General features: G+C 41.7%; 2 protein-coding genes and 1 long non-coding RNA gene across 11 annotated transcripts in view; 1 reads left to right on the top strand and 2 right to left on the bottom strand.

Moving 5' to 3' along the window:
• The first annotated feature begins 825 nt into the window (after positions 1 to 825).
• Positions 826 to 3,152, top strand: LOC306820704. The gene is made up of 2 exons (XR_013778693.1): positions 826 to 1,404; positions 1,519 to 3,152. It is a non-coding gene; the product is annotated as an uncharacterized lncRNA (long non-coding RNA).
• zfp91 (ZFP91 zinc finger protein, atypical E3 ubiquitin ligase) lies at positions 2,588 to 10,836 on the bottom strand. Of its 2 annotated transcripts, none has more exons than XM_079338634.1 (12): positions 9,887 to 10,836; positions 9,553 to 9,590; positions 9,245 to 9,361; positions 8,762 to 8,798; positions 7,481 to 7,594; positions 7,296 to 7,394; positions 6,997 to 7,182; positions 6,055 to 6,105; positions 5,799 to 5,877; positions 4,847 to 4,961; positions 4,646 to 4,745; positions 2,588 to 4,536 (listed from the first exon to the last, which is right to left on the bottom strand). In XM_079338634.1, the coding sequence occupies exons 1-12, from the start codon at positions 10,303 to 10,305 to the stop codon at positions 3,546 to 3,548; spliced, it is 2,346 nt and encodes a 781-aa protein (XP_079194760.1). In that variant the 5' UTR covers positions 10,306 to 10,836; the 3' UTR covers positions 2,588 to 3,545. The 2 variants fall into 2 exon arrangements, with proteins under 2 accessions (XP_079194760.1, XP_079194759.1); XM_079338633.1 differs by having other exon boundaries at positions 8,762 to 8,801; positions 9,887 to 10,834.
• A 2,269-nt stretch (positions 10,837 to 13,105) lies between these two features.
• The window catches only part of rbm47 (RNA binding motif protein 47), a 33,559-nt gene continuing 23,981 nt past the window's right edge, over positions 13,106 to 22,683 (bottom strand). For 5 of the 8 annotated variants that reach the window (XM_079336954.1, XM_079336956.1, XM_079336953.1 and 2 more), the window contains 6 exons: positions 20,369 to 21,236; positions 19,930 to 20,257; positions 19,494 to 19,517; positions 18,793 to 19,002; positions 16,789 to 16,982; positions 13,106 to 16,237 (listed from right to left, as the gene is read on the bottom strand). In XM_079336954.1, the coding sequence (XP_079193080.1) occupies positions 15,986 to 16,237; positions 16,789 to 16,982; positions 18,793 to 19,002; positions 19,494 to 19,517; positions 19,930 to 20,257; positions 20,369 to 21,205 (1,845 nt within the window). In that variant the 5' untranslated portion in view covers positions 21,206 to 21,236 and the 3' untranslated portion in view covers positions 13,106 to 15,985. The remainder of the gene's footprint in view (positions 16,238 to 16,788; positions 16,983 to 18,792; positions 19,003 to 19,493; positions 19,518 to 19,929; positions 20,258 to 20,368; positions 21,237 to 22,683) is intronic. The other 3 variants (XM_079336957.1, XM_079336959.1, XM_079336958.1) reach the window with 3 other exon arrangements.

Raw genomic sequence — 22,683 nt, 5'->3', positions numbered from 1 at the left:
TGTCTTGATTTAACCCTGGGAAGGCTGGGTTAATGATTTAACCCAGCCTTCTCCCCTTCCTCCCACTGCTGTAGTTTGACATTGCAAGGGAGAGGATTAGGTTCAAAACTTGGAAATAATAGGCTACTGAATGCACCACTTCTCTTTTAGTTTAATTTTTGAATTACCGTGTTCTTCTCCATTCAGGAGAACTGTTCCATGCCATACTTGAAACAGACTGAGGAAAACAATAGTGTGACTTAAATGTTAGATTTCTTTATAATGAAATGATGCGCTGAAACGATGATCATATAATTGACATCGTTTCATAACAGAAGAGCAACAGGTGTTACCAATGACAGTAATGATGAGCTTGTTACACTACACTGCCAGTAAAGCCTGCGTGCATGCTTCCAGAGCGCTGTCACTGGCAGACACAGAAGTAAAGCAGCAGCTGTAACTGTTGGCACACCTGTGTTTGACAAGACAACAAACTCAGGATAATCCATTTTCATAAGGCTTGTTTAAAAAGAATTCATGATTTACCAAGAAAATTAAATTCAGGGGTTACAGAAATGATACAGAATTTAAACAAAATAAAAAATAAAAAATCCAAACATAAACATACAGAAAGAAAATTACAAATATATTGACACAAACTATTATATACATTATTTGCTTATGAGCTGTCAATTTTGGGCTTCAATATTCTAAAATTGTCTTTAATTATTCTTTATATGCAACATCTTGATAAAGACTTATTTATACATGTTTTTAGTTTTTACATGTTATATGATATATGATGAATTAAAAATTAACCTATGTAGAAACTATATTCAACTGTCCAACTTGTATTGCAAAACCTAAACGTTCACAAAGTCCCTTGAAACTAATATATGTATAAACATTTAAAATATTATATATTATATAAAATATCTGAGTACATGTGTGGAAAAAGTCCTCTGATTTGTGTTGTTGCAAAGTTTACTGCAGGTTCACGAATAAATGCTCAGAAGGGGGTTTAACGTGTTTAAAGTGCAATACCACTCCTGTGCTGTAGGTGTCAGTGCAGGCAGCTGGGGCATGAACAATTTCGTTACAAAACGATAGAAGCAAAAGACTGTAAACAGTAAGACCTGAAGCTGTTAATATGAAACTTAGATGGGGTTTCTTTTTTAATGAAAAATAAACGGGGATGATTGAAATATATTTCCGCTGTGATATGTTTTTAAATTGAACATTTAAGTATTATACAGTAATACTAGTCGGATCCAGTATTAACGTGTTTGGACTTTGATAGCTTAGCAGCCAGCTACATTAAGCTTCACTTGAATAAGATAGCATGAACTCTTTGGTTGGATATGGGCTGTCCTCGGAGTCTGAAAGCGATGGAGATGTGCAGGATGCAAACACAGATGGAGTTGGGTAAGTACTCATTAAAAAAAGGATCTTATTTTTTTTTTACAACAAATTGTCTAAATACTGTAAACGATAGTACTCTAGGTTGGTTGGTAACTACTCTGCACTCCTTCCTTCTAGAAGTTGTGTCGAGGAGATGGGTGATAAAAAATCAGCTGTCAGAAGGACACGCAACTTGCTGGAGCCTGGATCATCTTCCAGTGAGTCAGGCAGTGAACAAGAAGAGGAAGAACCCCAGCTCTCTTCATCATCATCATCACCAGCAGCAGCACATCCTCAAACACCAGCAGCAGCTTGTTCTGCAGCTCTCCCTCCTCCTTCTCTGGGTTTGCTCACCTCCAATAAATTGCCTCGTCCTTCCCTATACTCGTGCTCTGACAGCAGCGTGTTTGCCAATCCTTTCAAGGCTCAAGCGGACAGGAAGCTCAGCGCCTTGCAGAAACATGTCCCCCTCACAATGCAGGCCAAACCCTCCCAGATAGGAGGGAAAAGGGTGTGCGTCTCCTACAGGAAGGATGGGAGGTGTAGGTTTGGCATCAAATGCAAGTACGCTCATGACAGTGACCTGCAGACCACAGTCACTCCCACAGAGTGTGTCCCTCCGGCGAATGAAGACATGACAGCGTCTGATTCTGCTGAGTCAAAAGAAAGGGGTCCTGCGTGTGCTGGAGGATCCCAGAGCCTCCAAAGGGAAACGAAAGAGGAAGAGTCAGGGGGGCAACCAGGGAAGAAGAGGAAGGTTGGACTGAGTAACACCATGATCCCTCCCAAACGAGCTATGAAACAGTACGCCATGATTAGGGAAAGAGAGCGGCTCAATATGTCCTGATGGATTCTTTATAAGCTATTCCACTTTTCTGTCACAAAGCAATAACAATGGGACGATATGTAGAAGGTTTGCACAGAACATATGATCAATTAATGACTCAGGCTAACACATGCTGTTCATCTGTGCAGAAGCTCTTCTCCACATTTAAACTCTTGCACATGTCAGGAGCCATTTACTTTTAGGAGTTTGGGGTCCCCCCCCCCCCCCCACAACAAAAAAAAAGATTTTCCTACTGACTGATCCCTTAATGGCTCAAATTAAGACTTCCCAACTTCAAATGAAAAACACACATTTACCTCCCCTTGTTTTTTTCCCACAACACAACGCTCTGAAGAAGTCAGTGAACACATGCACTCTGGATAAATGGTATGACGTTTATTTACATCATATAAACAAAACATGTTTTGCGTTTCTCCTACCACACGTAGACCATTCAATCATACAGGTGCAGACTGTCAGTATTGGCTCATGTTCTATGGTTTCTACACAGCTTTGCTAATTAAATTATATCACAAGTCTTAGATTATAGAAAACAATTCTTGTGCTCATTCAGTGACTTTTTCTTGCTGTTATTTTTTTTTTTTTTTATGTGATTTTAAAAAAAGTCTCGGTTACCTCGATGGTAACCAACGACTTTTTGTGAGTAGAACATTTAAGAATGAATCCTCCTTGAACCAGCTAAGCTTCACTAACATCTGCCCAGATGTTACTTACCAGGTGTACTGACACAATCTAAAACAAGTTAAATATGCATATTTCTAGACTTTTTTTTTTTTTACAGGGTTATCAGAACTCCTTAAGTCCTCGTTAGGTCTATAAATGTTTCTGTTTGTCTCTCCAGGTTGTATGATGCTCTTCTATGTTTTCCTTAACCTTACCAAATAAAGGCTGTACAGTGAGAGCTGGACAAAAAGAAAAAGAAAAATAGCTGCCTATTCATTTTACAGAATAATTACTCCACACATATGGAGGTCTATTCAGAGCTTTCCCGTTTGTGTTTGGTGTTAATTCATAATATAAATAGTCCATTTATTCTGATATTATCAGGAACCTTGGTGCCAAACATGTGACATGAATGTGCAGTATGCAGCTAAGAGGTATGTTATATTATTGCATAGCAGCAACAGCTCTGCAACATGACCTCAGCATCATTACATACACTCACATAGAAGGCTCGTTATGTTGACAGGACAGTATGTACAAAGGCAACAACTTACACATACAGAGACATACACATCTTTCCCTGATACAGATATTCTAAAAAGCTACCAAATCGGACTATGAGTGAACAGTAGATAATATATTAGTGATCCTACATTTACCCCAGCAACACCTGCTGCACGTGACTCTCACTGCTGTCTGACAGAACTTCCTCTTGACCCGACTCCTCCCAGACCACACTGTCCTCCCCCACGTCTTCGGCCTGCTGATGAGACTGAGAAGAAGACGAGAGCACCGGATTGTCCAGGAGAAAGCTGTCCCTGTTGGCGGATGCTGGATCCTGGGGATGGGACGGGGACAGGAGAGGGGGGCTCGGGACGGCTGTGTGGAGGGTTTGAAGCTGCTGAGAGCCGGCTAGAATGGGGATCTGCTGAATGTGGCTCTGAGACTGGCCGACAGGCTGGAAGGTCATTTGAAGGATTTGTGTCTGCCCGTGACTCTGCTGCTGAGAGGAATAGGACTGAAGATGCTGCAGTTGGGGCTGGTGCTGGGTCACCACTGAGCCTGAGTGGAGGGTCAGCTGTTGGATTTGGGGATGCGACTGCTGAGCCGCCTGCACAAACTGGACGGGCATCTGAAGCTGGAGATGAGTCTGTTGCTGGTTGTCAGCCGGGGAAGGGGGGTCGATGGGGGACAGGGCGATCGTCACTGGCACCTGCATTGTGTGGAGGCTCTGGTCTTGTCCCAGTAGAACCACTTGGTGACTCACTTGTTGGGTCATATGACCCATCTGGGACACCTGAGCCACTTGCTGCCCGGCATGTCCTTCATGGCTCAGCTGGTCCCCCTCACCGTCCTGCCCTATTTGAACCACATCCAGGCCGGTCACCTCTCCATGCATGGGGTTTCCTGCAAGCTCCAGTAAGGAGGCGGGTGTTGTGATGAGGTTACCAGCGTTGGCTGCCAGCGCCTCAGCGATAAGCACCTCTGGGTGACTCTTGGCCTTGTGGGCGACCACGCAGTCCTTCTTTTCAAACTTCTTGCCACAAATGGAGCAGGAGAACTGATACGTGGCGTCAGCGTCGTGCTTCTTCATGTGCCAGTTTAGAGACGCCTTCTGACGACACGTGAAGCCGCAGATCTCACACCTGCGGGGAGAAATGGCGGGGAATGATCCGAGACAAGTTAAGGCTGTAAAATAAGCATTCAAACAAAGGAGAGTATCATAAGTGAACTGGTGAACAGAGAAGCACTGACTGTAGGGGTTTCTCTCCGGTGTGGATCATGCGGTGCACAGCCAGGTTGTGGGAGCTCTTGAAGGCTCGAGCACAGAACTCGCAGATGTAGTCCCTCTGGTCTGTGAACACGAGACACTTCAATATAGATGTGTCTATAAGTCTAATAATAACTAAAACAATGAGGAGTCAGACATAAAGCATACATCATGTGTATGTGTACCTGTATGGTGCTTTGCGTGACGAAGCAGCTGCTTCTGCAGGCGAAAAAGCCTTCCACATGAGGGGTGAGGACAAACGTACTTCTTCTTTAGCAAGTGCTGGTATTTTATATGATGCTGGTGTGAAAAAAAGAAAAGAAAGAAAGAGATACACAAACAGTGAATGAGATCAGAGAGGTAGACTATGATTTAGGTTTTTGTTTATTTACATTCCTCACATTTTATTCAACGCCTAGCTTCAGACCTTCACCAGGGGAAAAAAAAAACCACGCAGGCCTTTTGTTATGGGTAGATTTTAAAAGGGACGAGTGGTGCATTCATGTGGCGTCGGACACATCGGAAAAACGTGATCCCGAATTGTGAAATGCACATGAACACCTGTTCAAGTCGGAAAGACAACTTGGAAACTCCAATGAATGTTTCCTCTCTCACTTTGATAGAATCAGAGGAAGGTTTTGGAGGGCAGAGTTCTTCCTGGCTCACTTTGTACCCTTTTAGAAACCAGTGCAGTGTTTGGTTAGTTCTCGACCTGCGACCCTCGTCTTTACAATTTTTTTTTACTGGTGGGAAACATAACCAAACTTTGAAAAATGAAACGAGTCAACCAACAGAATTATAGTCATTTTCAAATGCCACTGAAGGATACAAAAGTCATCACGATGAAGAGCCTTTTCAATCAGTGTGAGGTAAACTGACCGGCCACCTACCTCGTGATCGTCCTGAGAGTCGTTTTGAATAGCTGAATGAATATGTTGAAATAATCGATCTTATTCATGATATTCACGTCTCTATTGATCGGTCTGTCGGAGGCATCAGTATGAATTGTAATGTGTTCTATCGCTCTGATTTACACAGCCGCTTTAAACGCTCTGAAGGTTTAGTGTACGTTCAGTTTACTCAGATGGACACATCTAACACATCGTCTATATGGACAGCGTGTTAGCTGAGACCAACCTGTAAGTAGCGAGGATGAGCCAGGACTGTCCCACATCCCTCCATCTCACAGCGGACGTACTGCACGGGAGGCTTCTTCCTGTGAGTGAAACACGTCAACCAAACTGTCAAACTCACAACGGAGTTCCCACACACATATTCAAATATTTTGCTCACTATGTCCGGCACACATTTTCTACCCATCCTTTGACACCCAGCTGAATTGAATGAATGGACATTTCATTCAATTCTATGACAAACTTTAAAATCACGTCACCTTCTCTTCGGCAGCCGTGGGGTTTTGTCGTCTTTTTTCCGCCGACCTCTCCTGACACAGAAAGAGGAAAAGGCTATTACAGAATCAAAAATTTAAAAAAAAAAAAAAAATCAAACACCACGTCCTCAGGGCTGAGCACCCGTCTGTGAATCTGCAATAATATTTTTATCTTTTTTTTAAACACAATCTGAAAAATGATTATCGGAACGTTCCACTTCCATTAAATTTGGTTCCCGTTCGCGTTATTTTTGGGTTCCTTGAATTAACTCTCAGCAGCTTCAGTCAGCTGACCTCATCCGGCTCTACTGCCTTTCACACGGTAAGAAAATAAAGAATCAGAGACTTTTTGGGTTGCAGGTGTGTCTGACAGATGTGCAGGTTGTGGCTGCTGCGTTGGTTGGACCTTGAAATGGTCAGAGTCAAAGGAATCGTAGCTTTTTAGTGACGTCAGATGATATGATGTACACAGAGCTGCAGTAAATGAGGGCGATGAAAAACAACACACTTACAGGCCACAGAGTGGGCGGGGCATCAGGTGAGGCGATACAGATGTGTAGCGTTTGAGTGTCTCACCAACTCCAGTCTATTTAGATTTGTAATAAGACTGTTTAACGTCATTTTTTTAAATTTCAGTGAAGAATTAATAGAATTGGGGCGCTGGTGGCCGAGTGGCTCAATGTGCAGAGGCTGTAGTCCTTAAAGTGTCACGGGTTCAAATCCAACCTGTGGCTCCTTTCCCACTTGTCACTTCCCACACTCTCTCTCTGACTTATGACTCTATCCACTGCCCTATCTACAATAAAGCCATAAAAAGCCCCCCCCCCCCCCCCCCAAGAATGAAAAAATATATGTAAACAGAGCGGTTAACAATCCTGACTTATCTGTGTGACATGTGTCAAATCTGTTGACAACTTCACACACATGAACGGGTTCTGGGCTTACTTCCTTGGTCCATCCGGGTCCTCCACTGTTTCTTCCTCCAGCTTTACTTCCTCTTCCACAATCTCAACGTTCTCCGAACCTTCGATCTTGATCTCAGCCACCTCTCTCTCTTTTTTAGGAGCTTTCTCCTTCTCTTTCTTCTCCTTCTGTCTCGGAGGAGCTCTGCGCTTTGCTTTAGGTACATCCCTGAAAAGAGAGGAGGGACAGTTCAATTACGTAGGGACTTGATAAAAATATGAGGCGTGTGCTTTGGCGTGTCAGAGACACACACACACACACACACACACACACACACTCACCTTTCAGCCCTCGGGTCGTAGCTCTGATCATTCAGGTCATCTCTAAATGGAAGATCTTCATCAGTGCTGAGGCCCTCCACCTCCTCCTCCTCTGCACCACTGAAAGCAAAACAACAAATCACTTCCAACTAGATTCTCTATTTTCTGCACGGCGTTGGGAGTGTGTGTGCTGGAGGCGAGTGTACCTCTGAGTGTGCTGCTGGTAGCTCAGGTCATGTAGGTCATCCTGGAATGGAGGGTCTTCATCATCCAAGACTTGTACCGCAGCGACATCCTCGGCCTCCTTCTCTTTCGTTTTACTGCGTCAGCATGAGTCACCGTCAGACACACTTCCAATATGTCACTCAGTCACACATTGTTAAAATATACAGGTACAACAGTGTGCTTCAAAAGCAACTGTCACAGCCAGCTGTTAACATCTGCACAAGATCGGAAGAGGTGCAAAGTGACAGGTTGTTGAAGCGGTCAATTTAAAGCGAGAATGTTTCCATTCACCTTTTTTTTTCTGATGAACTGTGAGTGTGATGTTACATATTGCCAGCTGAAGGAGAGATTTTGACACTCTTGTTACGCCTCATCTGCTAAGTTTAACACATAGAAGTGAAGTGGGGGGGGGGGGGGTGAGTTGTTCCGTCCCTTATGCTTAAAAGGGGGAACACGGAGAAACAACCGAACCAGCGGGTGAAGAAGCAGTGTGTGTGTGTGTGTGTGTGTGTGTGTGTCTTTGTATTTCTTTGCATGTCTGTGTGTGTGTGTGTGAATGTGTATGTAAAGCTCACACTGTTTGTTTGTTTACACGTCCTGCCTCTCGTGAAATCACACACTGGGGCCACAATATAACACTGCTGTGTCAGCTTGGCTACAGTGCTGTTATGGAAGTATATAATGTGGAAGGGGCCCACGATAAGGTGTTAATAAAATCTCTCATGGAACACATTTAAAAGGTCAGTTCACATCAATAATTCATAGCTTCGATTGTTCCTTTCCAATTTAATAAACTGAAACAATCTGCATGTCTAGATAACCTGAGTGTAGTTTTTTCATCTGCAAGTTATTCTACCAAGCTATTTTTTAAACATATTTCATTTAATTCAAACTATAAGCAGATGGTGAACACAAACAAACACTATGAGAGTAAACTAACGCCCACTCTTTATCTCATATTTTCATTTTATTGTTATTATTAATTTGCATTATTTTGGTAAGTCAGCCTGCTCAGTTTCTTCCATCACCCTTTTCTATGTTCTCTTCCCCATACTCTTCTTTTCTGTTCTTGGATGAGCTAAAAGAAATATCTAATGCTGTTTTTTGTTTTTTTTCTAAAGACTATCAAATAAAAAGTATGATAATAAAATTATAACATGTTTCATACATTAGCTTAACTTTTGTGAGAGCAAACAACTCCAGCACTTAATGCTTGCAATATTCATGTCATGCTAGACCCAGAATCACAGAAACGTACTTACGCTTCATTCTTGTCCTTATCCTTTCGCTCGTCTTTGACTGCTGCACAACAAACAGGAAGACATCGTGAGTTTGAGAAAAGCATCTAAAACCCCTCTGAGCCCCTTTATATTGTATTTAAGATACTGTATAGAATTATTCATAGACATGCTGTGAAGACTTAGCATCATGAAACACAATAGCATGTTCTTGTAGTTTCCTGCGTTCTCTCTGCATGAGATATTTAATTTAGTTGGAAGGGACTGCCACATTTTTAACGAGGCAGCACTGATCCCATTACACAGAAAATCCATTACCATAACATCCCCAATCAGCTGAATAAGATGCCTCTGCAGGATTTTTTTCTCCACAGATTTAGTAAGATCCCTGAAGAGCAGCAGTAAGCACCGAGTGCTCGAGCGTCTGCATGCTGTACCATTTAATTTGTGAACTACGGGCCCACACATGCTCAACCATTGTCACTTAATTGTCAACAGGTTGCTCACCAGCTGAATTCTCCATTCCAGGTTCGGTCTTACACACAGGCTTGGCAGAGCCGCGGACAGCTCTGCCAGAAGGGGGCTTGGCACGGGTCTGGGCTGGGGGGCGTTTGGTGGGAAGAGCTGGAGAGAGGGGATCAGAAGCATGCCATCAGTTATGTTGTGTGCCACAAAGTGTGTGCCACAGCAGACACAAGTCGGCTTTGAAATAAACACTGATAACACTCATAGATGTGTGGAATAAAGAAAAAAAATCTACTTAAAGACTGAACACAGACAAAGAAGAGTTATTCTCCCATCAGTTATGTCATCACCTTGTGCATCTGCTGCAGCTTTCTTTGGGTCCTCTGGGCTGCAGAAAGGAAGAAAAAGACACCGAGATGTGACATTTCCTCTACATGCAACACCGTATGCTGTAATTGTGCAATAATGCATTTCAAAGTGTCAACAATTAATGGATTTTTATGCCCCTCTGTAAAGCCAGGTAAGTGTTACTCCACCCTCCCCATGCAGAGCTGCAGAAAGGGGACGAGCCATGCTGAAGGCGTGCTTCTGACAGGAACTCACCACACAAGATAATAGTCTGGACTGTAATGTAAACACATGTAGTTGTCTATTAACTAGGGCTGCTCAATTAAACAAACTTACTCTGTGTCTTGAAGGCTGTCACCTGCAACCCCCCCTCCAGCCTCAGCAGAACTCGCTGCTTCTGAATTCTTTTTCCGCTTCGAGTTGGAAACTTTCCTCCGCTTGGACACACCGGTGTCTGGATTGGGTTCCTCTAATTCTCCGTCGTCATCGCTTTTACTGTCCTTCAACCAGGCCGGTACTGCCCTTGTTGACCTGTCTCTCAAAACCCGTCCTGAGCTCTGCGGACTCGACGCTGCTCCGTTCACGTCCGTAGCTGAAGCGGAGACCCCAGACCTAGGACGGCCCGCTCCCCGCTCCCTGAGCCCCCTCCGCGGCGTGGCGGTCACACTGGGGGTCGGGGTTCGCTCTGAGGCCTTGTCCTCCTCCGGTGCTTCACCTTTATTTACATCCTCGGTTCGGTCGCCGGGCGGTTCCATCACCGTGAAGAAACTTCAAACCCTCCACGAATTCCGCTTCGAGTCAAGCAGGTTTGCTGGATTTTTCAGTAAAAACGGACCACATCTGGCTAATAGACGTCTAGATCGCAAGCGGCCTTTATCCAACAGTGGTGCATTTTCAGTGATTGCGCAGGGTTCGTCGCAAATTAAATACATGTATTTATTGATTTGTAATTGAAAACTTTTCTTAATTATCTATTCAGCAATAACCCGATATAATTTTAAAGAAGCAGACACTATTTTCGCCTTCTTAAAGCTATAGTAAACCTACTTATTCGTGCGGGCCTCCTGCGCAACCATTTTGTGCGCTTTGTTGCGTCTCCTTTAAGCCAAATATAAACTGAAGCAACGCTGAGGAGCGGCAACGAACTGTAGCAGAGATATACATGATCTGGATTTCCCTCTTTGGATTGTACACTTTCAGTCAGCCAAGCTGCATTGCATATGAATCTGTGATAGGGTAGTAGCAGCATGCGCAGGGATGTCACTGAGGCATCATGGTTAATGTAGTACAAAGTAAAGCCACACTGGATGGACTCGATTTAAAAATGTTTTGTTTTTTCTGCTTTTTACGTTTACCAGTTTAAAACGGATTATAAAAATCCGATTGACTTTAATTCCTAATTTCTATTGCAGTAAAAAAAATATATAGGCTATAGATATGTAAATATATTAAAATAGTTACATTTTAAGTATAAATACTTTAATTATTTTTTCTCATGCTTGAAGAATGTTTTCTTTGCCTCACAAAATAAAGAAACCAACAAAAATGTTTTTGTTTTATTTCAAGGCATTAAAGGGGCTTTATCAAGTAGTGCTTAAAATTAAAACTGTAGGTTTACATCTTTTTGTCTGTGTTGTACTATTTATTTTGTCATTAAAGATCCCGACATTATTCTTCATTGATTGCTTTGGAGCTGACATGACTGCTAGTGAAAACTATAAACTTAAATTAAGGTGATAACCTGCACTGTCTGGTCTGAGCTATTTAGCACTGCTTGCAAACTGGTCTAATGGGATGTATTGACCACCAGGGGGCAATATTATCATTGAAATAAATAACTTTTCTCTGATTGGGAATAATCAAGTGACTTTTTATAGATCCTTCTCCTGTCTTTGGGCAGTAAAGCAGGTGTGATGTTTAAGTGATTTAGAAAGACAATATTTTGTAGATAATATTCCTGTGAAACTCACCTTTCTTCTGAGATGATGCTTTTGTCAATCATACACTCATAATGAACACATAGCTGTGACATGATCATGAAGGGTTAGTGGGGGATGTCAAAACCATAAACATACATTTGGGTTAGACGTAATTTAGTTCTGGATACAGTTTAAAATAATGTATATTTTTTAGATATAGATTTTATGTATGGGGAACAATGTGCCATGACTAATGGGTGGAGTTGGCAAGCACTTACAACAAGAGTGCATGTGAAAAAACAGAGTAAAAAAAATATGACATATTTCTAGAGATTCTTTGTATCTCTCCATAATCCTTCAATTGATGTATCATTAAGTAGGCTAGAGGTTTTATCAATCATGGTTATTTATCAAAAATGATTTTTAAAAATGGTAGTTCAAGTGTTATGTTACTTATTCAAGCTTGTTATTTCTTGATAAGTTTATACTGCAGGGCATTTAATTTTTTACATTTTCTATACTTTATCCATCTCTGTGTGGGAAATTCTGGTTCGCACTCTTTTTTTTTTTTAGACATGCTTCTCACACACGCAGGCCTTAATCACACAAATGCACAAGCATGACCTGTGAACATACATTATGGAGAGATTTCAGAGTGCAGCGGCTGCCCCCACTGGAAGCGCCCCCTGATGGGCGTTGGTGCCTTGCTCAAGGCCATGTTGGCAGTGCTCGAGAAGTGGTCTGGCACCTCTCCATCTACTAGACCAACTTCCATATTTTGGTCTGCATCAGGACTTAAACCGGTGACCCTGAAATGGTTGGGCCAGTGAAAGGCTAAGTGAATGTCATTCAACAATATATTTGTACATGCTTGTTGGATTAATAGTTTTAGCCTCCTGGCTCACATTTGCCTCCTCTGCCTGACTCTAATCAGTTATTTGAACTTTGGCTTAAAAGTTATTGTTGGGTTCAAATGCCTTAGCCTTCTTTTCTCTGGCATCTGTATACTTTTGTGGGATCCTGTTATGACTTTACCCAGCACAAGGTTATTAACAGTTAAAGTCAATGGGCTCTCCCACAACTGGGGATTTACATTTTAAAACCGCCCACCGTGAATACATGTTGTTGCTTTGTTGTGTTAATAAGTAATGGTGAGTATTTATTCAGAAAGAATTAGCTTTGATTAATTGTATTTTTTGGATGGACCATGTTCTACCTAACCATAATGGGGGTTTTTCTCTCTTATTGGATGGCCTTGTTTACCTGTGACTGCACACACGTTCCTGCATAAAGAAAGCTACTTCTGTAATCAAAAGCTCCATGAACTCCTCTCAGAGGTTCAACATGTTTCTGGAGTAAAGTTGACCTTCCCCCTGAGAAGTTTATGAAACAATGTGTTCTCGCTCCTCTCTGAGCTGTGACACATTGCTTCACCGTGGCTGATGTAGGAGATCAGGCTTGGGTTTTCTATTCATAAAGGTCAGAGCCAAAGTCTGCTGCCACACGTGACCTGAGAAACTTCTGACCTGTGTGGTGCTTATGACAGCTCTGTAGTTTAATCTCCAACTAAGACTCGCTGGATGAATGTAGAAAGTTCGAACCACAGAAAATATAGCTCACAGAATCAATGACAGCGTTGTATCCTTTTGAAAATGCTTTATTTTTCTACTTTATCACTATAAATATAACAATAATGAACAAGCTTCTTTTTTTTTTTAAAACAAACCTTCAGATAGAAAACAGTCTGCATCGGTCTACAAAGGCATAGCAAAGGGCACATTTTGAAAATAAGGCACAAACTAGGAAGAGTTAAAATGGTAACACCTATGTTAAACTAGGCATGAAGCACCACACTACTGACACCTGGGTCTGTAGTGCGGGTGAAATGCAGGCAAAAAAAAGTCAAGCAGGTGTTTTGAGTGGGAGGCAGAACAAGATCAACATAAAGACGGAATGGCTGTGTCAATGTGATTTTTTTTCAAAGCTGTTTCTCCAAAACTGACAGCTAACAGCTTAAAGTGACTTTAGGCTGTCACAAAGGTCCAGTTTTAAGATTTTATCCATTCAAACTCATATAAAAAAGAGCCATTTTAATCCCACTCAAAACACCAAATCCAGTTTAAAAAAAAAAGCATACAGAATATCATATTTAACAAAAACAATACCCTTGAAATTTTAAAAACTATTGGACACTTTGGCAAAAAAAAAACACCAAAAAAAAACACCAACATACTTTTTTTCTACTTTTGTTACTCTGACTTTATCCCTAAACAAGATGTAAAACACAGAAAAGTCATATGTTTAAGAATATATTATACCATTTCTTCTCACTTCATAGACAACACATGTATTGCATATATTAAATATATCCTTATTGTCATCATACAAGAAAATAATAAAAGCAGTCATCAGCAGTTTGTTTTTCGAACTCAAACCCACTTTCAGAGAGGAGAGAAGAAGCTGACCGTAAAAGACGGAGTGAGACGAGACCTCTATCTTTTTCTTCTTTTTTGGGGGGGAAATGAGATCTTTCATTTTAAGTTTTTGGTCCGAAAAAAAACCAAACCCTGACCTCATATGTAATCTCAATTGTGTTATATTTTTAACATATTGAGAAGATGATGGAACATGAGCAAATAAAAATCCCCTTCAAACCAAAAAAAGAATAAAGAACATGGATTCTCTAAGCCAGCAATTTACATATTTCACCTCCTCTTGCATAAAGATGATATTTGTTGCAGCTACTCTATTTGTGGAGTGGCACATATGCATGGCTACTTGTTTATTCCAGCTTGAGGTATTGTTCCAGTTTTACCCAGTCCAACATTACACCTGTTTCCAACACACTGCAGAGTTTTAAAAAGTGCCTACTAAACATTCTTCTTGTTTTTTTTCATGTGTTATGCCTTACCCACAAAGAAAAAAAACATCCACATATAGCGAGAATGAAAAAGGCAAATTTCACGCTTGAATTCATATTCAGTATTTCAAATCTCTTCTCCTGAATGTAGCAATCTCTTGCCTTTTATAAATATTTTTAAGTGCACCTTAGTCAAGCACAGTTTGGAGGACAAGATATCATGAGGAGACAGACGTATGGAGTGTTACAGCAGAAGTGTCTAATAATAGTAAAAACACCAAATCTGGATCATTGGACAAAAAAATGGAGAGAAATCCAATGGGCCAATCACAAAGGCTTCACTTTGCAATAAAAAATGGCACAGTGTGATCTAAAGGTGAGCACATAGTATACTGTGTCAATGTAAGGCACTGTAGTCAGGCACAGAGAATGGAGTGTTTGTAGCTTTTAGGGGTTTTCTTTGGTGGGGAGGGGCCATTGGCAGAAAAAAAGGAACGCTTCAAGTGACAGATTGCTCCAGTTGAAAAAAAGCCTCTCATATCTGTCCATATTTGTTCAACCCAAACAATTAAAATAACAACAATAAAGATAATACATAAATGAGAAAAAAACAACCTCACCTCTGTTCAGTCTTAGTCCCATGTAGGTGCAGTTTCTCAGGAAGGGAAACATCTGAGAGTACACGATGTCACCGTCTACCAGGGTGTTGTGGGTCAACCATGCATCTTTTTAAAAGCTCTCAACTTTTCTTTCTCAAGCATCAGCTCCCAAAGATATCTGCCTTTACAATATTACTTAGCTGGCAAGTTTTCTTCAAGATAAATGTTTCCAAAAGTTACAAAGGCAAACTAGAAATAAGCAAGTGAAAAACAACAACTCTTAAAACCTTCATTTAAAACACAAATAAAAGTAAATGAACCAAAAAGTACCAAACAGGCCTGTTTGAAGTATACACACTCAACCAACATGGACGGACAGCATCAACCTACCACGTGTAAAGTTGGCTAAATTACTATATATCAATGGAAAAAAAAAAAAACTAAATAAACTCGTTAGTATATGCAAAAAGCAGTTTTTCTTCAGTGGTATTCTATTTTGTCAGTAGTTCCAGTTGTCATTTTTGTCTTTTCAATTAAATACAGGCTACTTTCTTTCTTTTCACCTCTGAGCTTTTACACTCAAAAAACATTCTTTTAAGACATAGTGTAAAGGTATTTCCTGTTTGAGAAAAACAAAACCACCCTGTTTAGAGATAAAACTACAGAGAATAAAACATTAAATCTTCTCTTCATAAATACTCATCTGTGTACCTTCAGTGTTTCCGTTGCCATAGGAACATATTAGAAGGGGTCTGAGACACATTAAAGGAAAGATAGCAAGATGAGTGGTTTTTGTGAGTAATGCTTGTTTTAAATGGACTGTCCTCACTGCTTTCTCAGTAAAAACGCAGAGTTGCTGCATGCTTCAGAATGCCACATGGCCTCTTGAGGTCCATGCCGAGGCCTAACAGGAGTGACATATTTGCTTCAAAGGATGGTGCTGTGGAGCTTTTGGATGTCCACGAGTTTCTGCATGATGGGACAAACATATGTTGCAGTGGTTCAGTCACAGTTTGGGAAACTTTGTTGTTTTTCTTGTGTGGTCTGACCCCAACAATCAATACGTCTGGTAGACATCGTGGATGGGCAGCTGGAAGGCCGCGGCAGGAAAGGCCTGTGGCACCGCATAGCCTGTGTATCCTCCATATGCTGCAGCCGCCACCGCTGCATTCTTCTGCAGAGCAGCCAGAGCCGCTGTGTTGGCGGCATAGTTTGCGATGGGGACGTATCCGGCTCCATACAGGCCACCAGCTGTGGGGATACGCTGTACATTGTGGGCCATGGCGTAGACGGGAGTGATTGGACGGCCCTGGGTAAATGTAGGCAAAAGAGAAGGAGGATTAGAGTGAATAAGATTATTTCTAAAGCTTATATGCAGGGACTAGCTCAGAGTACATTGAGTACATTCACTGTCCATTCATTCAATAAAGGATTTCAGCTATGAGGTGTTCTTAATTTGAAAGAAAAAAAAATCAGACGTCAAGGCCGAAGAGGGCAAGCACAAAAGTTTTTGTTTTAGACGTGCCCAATTGTTTTAATATATAACTCATCAAACCAATCTGAAATGGTGCTATTTGTGGTAATGTGCAACAATCAATCATAAACTAATGGTATACCTAGCAGCTACATTTCTTAAGTACATACAGTCTAGATGCTACAATCCTGGACGCATCTTCACAAACCACCAGACCGATACAAAAGTTCAAAATCTGTTTGACCTAGAAAGAGTTTATGGGATGCTTTCCTTCACAAATTCACCCTAAAAAAGAAGAGACAATCTTAAACTGAACTCTTAAAATTTAGTTGGTCAGTAAAATATCAATTGAACCCTTTTAAAAACATTCCTGTCATGATACACACCTGAAAGGGTGGAGGGGTGGAGACTGCAGGCAGGACGGTAGCTGCAGCAGCATTTGCAGAGGTGTGCTCAGGGTGTTGCATGGCCAGAGGGTTGATAAGGTGCTCCACAGCGTGCACCTTCCCCTCCTCCATCAGCTTGGCTGCAGGAGCCGCGCTAAACACTGAGTATTGCCCACCCAGAGTCTGCAGCGCCACTGCACACAAACAGACAAGAAAATGAGAGCACGGATAACAGAGGGGACATTAAAGCTAAAACAGTCTGTCAAGAGTAAGTGAAGTGAAATGATAGCAAGAGACAAACACATGCGTGCAACCATGCTCAAACAGAAACTAGTGTTTTTTTATTCTGAAAGCAATCGTAATAATAAGAAGGGAGATGAATGTAAAGCAGTGAGGGGTAAATGAGGCAGAAAAAGGTCAAAAGAAACACTTTAGAAAAGAAGGCAAAAAAATAAGTGAATGACAAGTTTGGGTGTGATTTGGATTATGATGGTGCTCAAAAGCGGATTAACCTCATCCAACACATACACATGCACAAGCACACACAGGGAACACAATGCCAGTCATTGTTCCAGACGGCCACAAGTCTTTTCAATCTGGTGGTGATCCTGTGATTCCACACCGAGCGGGACTCAAACTGAGCCTCAGATTGGGGTCACTGGTTCCAGAAACTTCCCAACATACTTTTGATCACCATGCATAAGATATTTGTAATTAAAAGTTAGAATAAAAAAGCCATCTGGAATGTGTTTGTTTAGCAATGAATTTAAGGATTAAAGAATAACACCAGTGTATTCATCTCTATTTTGCATAAGAACTGAACAAACTTTTACGAATCTTAAATTCAAGATGTTGCGTCCATATGAACTTATTTTGTGATAGTATCTGTTTTGTTTTGTACACAGGAGAGTAAGGGTTTGTTTTCTCACTTTATTTGAATCAATGCCGTTTCCATCTGAGTCAGTAAAGAAGGAACAAAAAAGAAATCAAAATTTCAATCAGGAAAGAAACAGTGGCAGAATTTAGCCTGTTTTATAATGTGCAGACTTTTCCAGCATTTCTAAATAATAGATGTATAAATCATGGATAGGTGTCAATCCCCACATCACACTGGTATTATACTTTAAATCAGAGTAGAGTCAACAGAAAACGAGGAGAAAAAGAGGAGAAAAGAATTTGTTACTTCAACCCTTTTCATGAACAGTATAGTCGCTGTTTCTACAACCAAATAAACTAAATATCTCTGCCTCTAGTTTTAATGTTCAGCAAAAAATGTTTTTAAAAAAAGGTCAATCTTTTATGCCATTTGTTTTTCCTTCAGATTTTTTCCACAAATATCGAGAAAAATTACGAGACAGACAAATATTTTCGGTAGAACTTTTGAGTTGTTTGCAGCGGAAAGGAATTAATTGCGGATTCTTTGGCTGATACATGCCTCTGACAGTGTTCAGACTGACAACAGATTTGAGTGAAAAAACTTGATTAAGGTTTTAAAGGAGGCCAATAGGAACACCCCCCCCCCACACACCCCCCCCCCCCCCCAAAAAAAACCCAAAACAAAACAAACAACAACAACAAAACAAACAAAAAGAAATCTAGCTGAAACTTGACCTGTGCTTGGACTTTTGGTACACTATGACAGCAGATGTAATGCTTTTTAGGTTCATAAGCCCTTTCTTGTTTCTTGTAACACAGCACTGTTTTAGGTCTGAACACCAGGTAGGTTAATTTTATAATTGGAAAGAGAAGGAAAGAATTTGGGAAGAAACATGGCTGTTACTTTCTGGTCAGGCTAGAAAGGACAAACATGTAGTGTCGGTATCTATTTCTTTAAAGACAAAGTCCTTTTGTACTTGACCATCCAGCAACATCCCTCATCATCATTTATCGCAAAATGTTCATCAAACCAGACAGGAGAAAAAATAGAGAAATTGTGAGCTGGAAGGGTTAGTAAAGGCTTTGGAGATGGGCAACGACATGGATGGATAAATCTATCTCACTGACTTGTGCCAGGTTTGATGCCAACAGGGTTGACGGAGGCAGCAAGCTCCAGACTGGGCATCAGCTCATAGGGCTTTTCAGGCTGCCTGGTCTTGCCCTCATGGTAGCGGCTGTAGATGCCACGACCAGCAGAATAACCCCCCAGGTAAGACCCCCGTGGTCCAGGGGTACGGTTACCTGCAGCGGCACGACCACGACCTCGCACAGTACCTGCTTAAAATACAGTTACAGTAATGTGATGACTGGAGTTTGGGCAACAGGGGTATTTTTTACTGTATTTTGAGTAGGGCAACATGAAAGGCGAGATTTTATGTTGGGTTTCAAACTGCTTTGAAAGGTACTTTAACGATATCTGGACGAAGAAAGCCATAACAGTCTTAAGCTCTCATTTGAGACAAGATCTGCTCATAAAGTGTAGAATCTTCTGGAGATTTCTTAGCAGTATTTGGTAGAGTTCACAGGTTTTGGGGGTTCTTTGAGTTTAATGTGGCCTTTTTTCTAAGCACCATTAAAGGTCGAGGCACTCTAAAATGGTATTCCCAAGGGTCTTTACTCTGTCGTGATCTCTGCAATAACCCAGCATGAAATGGTAGGTGACAGCATAGCAGGAAAAGGATTGTGTTAGAAAACGTATAGTTTATCACATGGCAAGAAGCTCATTGTTCATTGAAGAAATAAGTAGGAATGAGGATGTGAGAGATTACCATTGTTCTGTATCATTGGGGGTCCTTTGGAGAGAAAACCAAAACACAATGATTGTTGAAAGTCAAATAGATTGTCCTGCTACCACCCAAAGGCCAAATATAATCAATCATCAAAGGTAACGGGATTAGCATTTATTTGTCCATCACCTTGTTTTTTCATTGCCTTTTGACAACAGACTTTCCGATTTCATTCCACAAACCATCCATTAGTTCTAATATTTAAATGTATTTTTCAAATAAAATTGCATCCAGTGAAGACCGTTTACAAAAATCATACACGTCTATCTATGTGGAGATTATTTCATTTTTCCAACAATACTGTCATATATCTTTAGCAGTGCAACAGCCAAACGAGTTTCAATTGTTCACAAAATAAAATGAAGTGGTTTTTGCAACTGATCATTCCAGGAAGAAAGGAGAAAGAATGATTTCTAACCTTTGACGAAGTAGTCCCTGTTGGGTCCAATGAGGGTGTTGTAGGGATAACCATAGTAGGCCAATGTGTAGGGATCACACTGGTAAACGTAGTTCTGCTGAGTAGGTTCTGGAGTGGCAGAGGCCCCCTTGGAGGCCTTCTGGCGTGAGTACTGCTCTTTGTCAACTGGCTTGGCGAGTGTCACCTCGATACAGGATCCTTCCACTTCTGTGCCATTGAGATGATCCATGGCCTGGACGGCATCATCCCGGGAGGTAAAATGGACAAAGGCGTAGTCGCGGATCTTCTTCACACGTTCAACACATCCAGGATTCCACTGGCTGAACACCTGGTTAACAGAGACAATGGTTGGTTGAGAGCTGTTGGTTTTAAAATCACATCTTCACTAATAATTAAAAACGCAGAGAAACATCTGAACACAAAACTTAGCTAGTCCCACCTGTCTGATCATCTCCTCACTGGTCTCCATCATAAGATTCCTTACATAAAGGATCTTTACTGTCTCCATGACGTCTTCGTCCACATCGATCTCTGGTTCAGCCCAGTCTACTGCTATCTGGTGTCCCCAAAGCTGAATGCGTCCAGGCATCAACTTCCTGCGAGCCATGGCAGCTGCACGGTGCGACTCATACTCTACAAAGGCGAAGCCTCGGTTCTTCAGCTTGTCTGCTGCACTGGCATAAACTATGACGTCTAGAACCCCTTCTGTAACCTTGGAGACTTCTTCAAGGATCTCCTCACGTTTCTTGGTTTTGGGAATGCCACCAATGAAAAGACGGCAGTTATCTACAGATGAGCAGACTCCCAGCAGCCGCCCAGGCCGCACTTCATAGTTATTGAGCTCACGCACAGCCCTCTTGGCCTCATGTTTTTCTGTGTACATAACAAATGCATATCCTCGGTTCTTCCCATCAAAGTCCATCATGAGCCGCATCTCATAGATGCGCCCTACAGACTCAAACACTGGGACCAGCTCATCCTCATAAACGTCCCGTGGGATCTTGCCCACAAAGATTTCACATCCTCGTGGTGGAGATTGAGCATTCCATCCAGGTGGAGGGCCATATTTGCGCTGACCATTTTCCTGGACCATACTGTAGCCAGTGCGCTCCATCAGGGCCACCAGTGCAGCCTCATTATGAGAACCTACAACCCCCTCAGGGACGTTAATCTGTCCATGAAGAGAGTTGTGGGGTGCACCAGAGGGCTTGGACAGTTTGGAGGGGGCGGAGTTATTGCTCATGGTTGAGGAAGAAGCAGGATCTTCGGCTGTCATTCTGCCAAGACCATCCAATCAGAGCAGGGGCCTGAAAAAAACAAATAGAGACACATTTAGCAAATTGCACTACACTGTGATAATCTTCAGTGCTTTTTAAAAGAGAACAGGAAACACAAGAATAAAGAAGCATGTTCAGAAGTTGAATAAAAATCCCAATAATGCTCGTTTAAGCGAAATTATCATCAATTTGCAGGCACCATCGTATCCAAGATAACCTGCCACAAATCAAACGAGGAACATTGTGGGTCCTGGACAGATAGAAAATACAGCCTCTATAAATCCTAGGAGCACCAATCCCTATCAGTGGTTTTACAACCTTGTTTTGTTGAGTTCTTCAGATCCTTTGCTGACCTCTGGTCTCTATCAGAGCAAATGAAGGGCTGTAAACCCTGAAACCTCCAGCTCAAGGTTCACTGGGTATGACTAGGTCACATGCTCATGATATGTGTTTTTGTGTGTGAGACAGAGGGTGAGAGAGGGAGCAAGAGATAGAGAGGGAGAGAGAGAGAGAAAATGTGTGTGTGTGTGTGTGTGTGTGTGTGTGTGTGTGTGTGTGTGTGTGTGAGTGAGAGAGAGAGAGAGAGAGAGAGAGAGAGAGAGAGAGAGAGAGAGAGAGAGAGAGAGAGAGAGAGAGACAGAGAGAGCATGTGTGTGTATCAGTCAGAAGCAAGATGGAGTTAAGCTATATGAAGAATTTTCAGCAAAAATGACCCCATTGACTCCATTTTGAAACAAAAAGCTGTGTCCGTTGATCTATCATGTGCATGGACCTGTTGCCCACACACACTCACCACAAGAGGGTGTTAGACTTAAGTCTTATACAGTGTGTACGTTCAATGTTTTGAGTGTGTGTGTTTTTTTTCTTTTCTGTGTGCCACTTCATTAAGAGCTGCAGGCCTATAAACGGAACAGAGAACAATCAGAAATCGGCTTCCCAAGCTTAAACCTCTTACTCTGTTATTTTCCAACACTGCTTGCATTCAGAACGGAAAAATCCACAGCAATTTAAATCCCCAAATCTCCACGCAGTGTACAACACTGAGGCAACCAATCAAAATAGACCCAAAGCAAAACACTTGTCGGACTGAACAAACAGCCTCCAGCTAAATAGGTGGTAAAGGTAGGCCATGTGTGTTTGTGTGTTTTGTGAGTCACAAGATTGCCAGGATTTTGATGGTGATAGGTGAAATAATGAACAAAGGTAAAACGCTAAGCCAAGCAACCATGGAAACACACAAACTCATTCATCTTGACCTCATATCTCACTCTCACACATGCCTGTTTACTTGCAAAAAGCTGAAGGGGCTAGGGTTACCTGAAATTATAGCGCACACCTTTTCACGAAGGAGCAAAAAAATCAAGCAAAATGCCAGGTGAAATGTTAGAAGAAATCTGTTTGAATAAAAAGGTGAACCGACCTGCCATCCACTTCAGAGTTACACTGCTAGTTTCAATGCATACAATTGTTGCGTTGT

Source organism: Symphodus melops, assembly GCF_947650265.1.
Source record: "Symphodus melops genome assembly, chromosome: 2".
Taxonomy (NCBI): Eukaryota; Metazoa; Chordata; class Actinopteri; order Labriformes; family Labridae; genus Symphodus; species Symphodus melops.
This window is presented reverse-complemented; position numbering and strand designations above follow the sequence as displayed.

Excerpts from the sequence above, each read along its gene's own strand:
- zfp91 (XM_079338633.1), bottom strand. The coding sequence starts at position 10,305 with ATGGAACCGCCCGGCGACCGAACCGAGGATGTAAATAAAGGTGAAGCA. Across the intron at positions 7,395-7,480 it reads TACCAGCAGCACACTCAGAG|TGGTGCAGAGGAGGAGGAGG; the intron begins GTACACTCGCCT and ends TTTTGCTTTCAG. Across the intron at positions 6,106-6,996 it reads GACCCGGATGGACCAAGGAA|GAGAGGTCGGCGGAAAAAAG; the intron begins GTAAGCCCAGAA and ends TTTCTGTGTCAG.